Source organism: Salvelinus namaycush, chromosome 37, assembly GCF_016432855.1.
Source record: "Salvelinus namaycush isolate Seneca chromosome 37, SaNama_1.0, whole genome shotgun sequence".
NCBI lineage: Eukaryota > Metazoa > Chordata > Actinopteri > Salmoniformes > Salmonidae > Salvelinus > Salvelinus namaycush.
In genome coordinates this window covers 17075205-17080284 of record NC_052343.1, presented here as the reverse complement: position 1 = coordinate 17080284, position 5080 = coordinate 17075205, and the positions used below count along the sequence as shown (strand labels likewise).

The 5080-nt window shown below is 46.7% G+C and overlaps 1 protein-coding gene across 2 annotated transcripts in view; it reads left to right on the top strand.

Moving 5' to 3' along the window:
- dtnbp1a (dystrobrevin binding protein 1a) overlaps window positions 1–5080 on the top strand; it is a 46032-nt gene that overhangs the window by 651 nt on the left and 40301 nt on the right. Inside the window, exons 1-4 of one of the 2 annotated variants that reach the window (XM_038976618.1) lie at window positions 356–615; window positions 1268–1321; window positions 1611–1658; window positions 2415–2475. In XM_038976618.1, the coding sequence (XP_038832546.1) occupies window positions 560–615; window positions 1268–1321; window positions 1611–1658; window positions 2415–2475 (219 nt within the window). In that variant the 5' untranslated portion in view covers window positions 356–559. Of the gene's footprint in view, window positions 1–355; window positions 616–1267; window positions 1322–1610; window positions 1659–2414; window positions 2476–5080 lie in introns of those variants that run through there. The other variant, XM_038976620.1, reaches the window with a different exon arrangement.

Genomic DNA, 5080 nt, shown 5'->3' with positions numbered 1-5080 from the left:
TACAACCGTGGGATTTTATATGGCTCGGAGGGTGAAGCACCGCCCCCTTTATTCAACGAACTTCTCAACAACCAATCAGTGCAAACACATAGACGTAAACAAGGTTTTGTCGCCACCTACCGGGTTGTTCATTCTAACCATGTTACCTGTTCATTCGTACAAAACCGTTTTTAGAAGCTATCCTACACACACAAATATTAATGTAAACTCACAATAATTTTATCCTCAACATACTGTGAAATTAGTTTTTGTAACATTTTGATGTACCTAATGAATGGCTTCCTGTGTTCTATGTGAAAGAATGTCGGCTGCGCATAGCTGCGCAACCCTGATTCCACACAACAACCCCACTGTATGTTGACACTTGACTGCGTCTGGAAAACAGCTGAGCAAAGACCAAACAACAGCCATCTATCAGACTTTAGCTACTTATAGAAGTATACAATCTGAACATTGACCCGTAGCTTGACATGGCACTTGAGGAATCTTCACAAAGAAGCTAGCTAATACAGTTAACGCGACGACAAAACGTATTTGCAGCTTGGAAGAAACCAGGAAGATGTTTGAGAATTTCAAAGAGAGGTTGCAGACGGTGCAGCAAGATCTCACAACGGGGTTTGTATCAAAGCTACTTTTATAGCTAATGCTTCATTCATGGCCCTATGTCTTGTGACCCTGCCTGTTCTGACATGGCTGTATTAGCAATTTAAAAAACCATCTACGTTAATTAGCTAGCTAGTTTCTCCCTCTTTGCCAGCATGACTGAAAGGCTATCTAGCTGGATGTAACTGTGGGACGAAACCATCGAACACGTTTTGCGTAGCTAGCTAATACTAAACACAAAACACTGGCAAAACACACCCAAGCGGGCAGTAAATGAAAACCACGAATTTCCATTTAGATGTAGATGCTGCCAAAGCTTATTGATACAGTTAGCTAACTACAGCTAGTTAAGTTGATTACATTCAGCTGACCATCATGTGATGGAAGTGAGCGAGACGGGACATTCTGGACTGGAACCTGATGCCGGAAGAAGGCTGAAGCAGAAAAAGTCTCAGTTAATATTTATGACATCCTATTCCCTATATAGTGCACTACTTTGGGTTCTGGTATAAATTAGTGCACTATATAGTGAATAGTGTGCCATTTAGAAAACAGACAGTGTCTACTGTCATCCAATGAATATTTACATTGCTGTGACGGCTGTCCCATATATAAAATGTTTTACCTGCTCACATCTTTACCTGCTCACATAATTCCCCTTCAGGATGAAGACTCTGAGTGACAAATCAAAGGAGGCCAAAGTAAAGCAGAAACAGAGGTAAGGCAGACCTGTATCCATAGTGTCTCAGAGTTGGAGTGATAACATTAAAAAATATATATTTATTAACTTAACTGAGTGATGATGTAATATCAGGTTGGCCTTTAAGATCATAATGAATAAAGACTATATGGACAGAGAGGACCTGATCTTAGATCAGCACTTTAAGACGCTTTATGAATACGGCCCAGGAGTGCCAGTCAAATCATCCATTTACATCCACCTTCATTCTCTTATATCCTCTTCATAGTCTATTTCCCTTAATGACTAATTTCCTGTCTCTCAACAGACATGAACATCTGACACAGTTTTCTGCTGGAGTAGAACTGCTCAGTCGGTAGGTGTTGCTCTCATTGGATACGTCCAAATGAGAGCATTGGATACTACTTTTGACCAGGCCCCAGGCCCCACGGGTCTCTTTGGACCAGGCCCCACGGGTCTCTTTGGACCAGGCCCCACAGGTCTCTTTGGACCAGGCCCCACAGGTCTCTTTGGACCAGGCCCCACAGGTCTCTTTGGACCAGGCCCCACAGGTCTCTTTGGACCAGGCCCCACAGGTCTCTTTGGACCAGGCCCCACAGGTCTCTTTGGACCAGGCCCCACAGGTCTCTTTGAACCAGGCCCCACAGGTCTCTTTGAACCAGGCCCCACAGGTCTCTTTGGACCAGGCCCCACAGGTCTCTTTGGACCAGGCCCCACAGGTCTCTTTGGACCAGGCCCCACAGGTCTCTTTGGACCAGGCCCCACAGGTCTCTTTGGACCAGGCCCCACAGGTCTCTTTGGACCAGGCCCCACAGGTCTCTTTGGACCAGGCCCCACAGGTCTCTTTGGACCAGGCCCCATAGGTCTCTTTGGACCAGGCCCCACAGGTCTCTTTGGACCAGGCCCCACAGGTCTCTTTGGACCAGGCCCCACAGGTCTCTTTGGACCAGGCCCCACAGGGTCTAAATTAGTGCACAATATAGGGAATAGTGTGCCATTTGTGATGCAGACATTGAAACAATCAGTGGTCTGAATACATGTACAGTAGCATAATGTCAAGGGAAGAAAACAGAAGGCCTTATTTGTTTCATTAGTTTCTTGTGTTTCGAAGGTACGAAGACACCTGGGTGACTCTCCACAGAAAAGCTAAAGATTGTGGGAAAGCTGGACAGGTTTGTATGAACTGTAGCTCAATGTATTAATTATAATTGCATTGAATTACACATCAAGAATAATAATACATAGGAACATCTCATCTCTCTCTCTCGTCTTCTCTCTCTCTCGTCTTCTCTCTCTTTCGTTTTCTCTCTCGTCTTCTCTCTCTCTCTCGTCTGTCTTCTCTCTCTCGTCTGTCTTCTCTCTCTCGTCTGTCTTCTCTCTCTCGTCTGTCTTCTCTCTCTCGTCTGTCTTCTCTCTCTCGTCTGTCTTCTCTCTCTCGTCTGTCTTCTCTCTCTCGTCTGTCTTCTCTCTCTCGTCTGTCTTCTCTCTCTCGTCTGTCTTCTCTCTCTCGTCTGTCTTCTCTCTCTCGTCTTTTCTCTCTCTCTCGTCTTTTCTCTCTCTCTCGTCTTTTCTCTCTCTCTCTCGTCTTTTCTCTCTCTCTCGTCTTTTCTCTCTCTCTCGTCTTTTCTCTCTCTCTCTCGTCTTTTCTCTCTCTCTCTCGTCTTTTCTCTCTCTCTCTCGTCTTTTCTCTCTCTCTCTCGTCTTTTCTCTCTCTCTCTCGTCTTTTCTCTCTCTCTCTCGTCTTTTCTCTCTCTCTCTCGTCTTTTCTCTCTCTCTCTCGTCTTTTCTCTCTCTCTCTCGTCTTTTCTCTCTCTCTCTCGTCTTTTCTCTCTCTCTCTCGTCTTTTCTCTCTCTCTCTCGTCTTTTCTCTCTCTCGTCTTTTCTCTCTCTCGTCTTTTCTCTCTCTCTCTCGTCTTTTCTCTCTCTCTCGTCTGTCTTCTCTCTCTCGTCTGTCTTCTCTCTCTCGTCTGTCTTCTCTCTCTCGTCTGTCTTCTCTCTCTCGTCTTTTCTCTCTCTCTCGTCTTCTCCTCTCTCTCTCTCGTCTTCTCTCTCTCTCGTCTTCTCTCTCTCTCTCGTCTTCTCTCTCTCTCTCGTCTTCTCTCTCTCTCTCTCGTCTGTCTTCTCTCTCTCTCGTCTGTCTTCTCTCTCTCTCGTCTTTTCTCTCTCTCTCGTCTTTTCTCTCTCTCTCGTCTTCTCTCTCTCTCTCTCTCTCTCGTCTTCTCTCTCTCTCTCTCTCTCTCGTCTTCTCTCTCTCTCTCTCTCTCTCGTCTTCTCTCTCTCTCGTCTTCTCTCTCTCTCTCTCTCTCGTCTTCTCTCTCTCTCTCTCTCTCTCTCTCTCGTCTTCTCTCTCTCTCTCTCTCGTCTTCTCTCTCTCTCTCTCTCTCTCTCGTCTTCTCTCTCTCTCTCTCTCTCTCTCTCTCTCTCTCTCTCTCTCTCTCTCTCTCTCTCTCTCTCTCTCTCTCTCTCTCTCTCTCTCTCTCTCTCTCTCTCTCTCTCTCTCTCTCTCTCTCTCTCTCTCTCGTCTTCTCTCTCTCTCTCTCTCGTCTTCTCTCTCTCTCTCGTCTTCTCTCTCTCGTCTTCTCTCTCTCTCGTCTTCTCTCTCTCTCTCGTCTTCTCTCTCTCTCGTCTTCTCTCTCTCTCTCGTCTTCTCTCTCTCTCTCTCTCTCGTCGTCTCTCTCTCTCTCTCGTCTTCTCTCTCTCTCTCGTCTTCTCTCTCTCTCTCGTCTTCTCTCTCTCTCTCGTCTTCTCTCTCTCTCTCTCGTCTTCTCTCTCTCTCTCTCGTCTTCTCTCTCTCTCGTCTTCTCTCTCTCTCTCTCGTCTTCTCTCTCTCTCTCTCGTCTTCTCTCTCTCTCTCTCTCGTCTTCTCTCTCTCTCTCTCTCGTCTTCTCTCTCTCTCTCTCTCGTCTTCTCTCTCTCTCTCTCTCGTCTTCTCTCTCTCTCTCTCTCGTCTTTTCTCTCTCTCTCTCTCTCGTCTTTTCTCTCTCTCTCTCTCTCGTCTTTTCTCTCTCTCTCTCTCGTCTTTTCTCTCTCTCTCTCTCTCGTCTTTTCTCTCTCTCTCTCTCTCGTCTTTTCTCTCTCTCTCTCTCTCGTCTTTTCTCTCTCTCTCTCTCTCGTCTTTTCTCTCTCTCTCTCTCTCGTCTTTTCTCTCTCTCTCTCTCTCGTCTTCTCTCTCTCTCTCTCTCGTCTTCTCTCTCTCTCTCTCTCTCGTCTTCTCTCTCTCTCTCTCTCGTCTTCTCTCTCTCTCTCTCTCGTCTTCTCTCTCTCTCTCTCTCTCGTCTTCTCTCTCTCTCTCTCGTCTTCTCTCTCTCTCTCTCTCTCTCGTCTTCTCTCTCTCTCGTCTTCTCTCTCTCTCTCTCTCTCTCGTCTCTCTCTCTCTCTCTCGTCTTCTCTCTCTCTCTCTCTCGTCTTCTCTCTCTCTCTCTCTCTCGTCTTCTCTCTCTCTCTCTCTCTCTCTCTCGTCTTCTCTCTCTCTCTCTCTCTCTCTCGTCTTCTCTCTCTCTCTCTCTCTCTCTCTCTCTCTTCTCTCTCTCTCTCTCTCTCTCTCTCTCTCTCGTCTTCTCTCTCTCTCTCTCTCTCTCTCTCTCTCTCTCTCTCTCTCGTCTTCTCTCTCTCTCTCTCTCTCTCTCTCGTCTTCTCTCTCTCTCTCTCTCTCGTCTTCTCTCTCTCTCGTCTTCTCTCTCTCTCGTCTTCTCTCTCTCTCTCGTCTTCTCTCTCTCTCTCTCTCTCTCTCTCGTCTTCTCTCTCTCTCTCGTCTTCTCTCTCTCTCTCTCGTCTTCT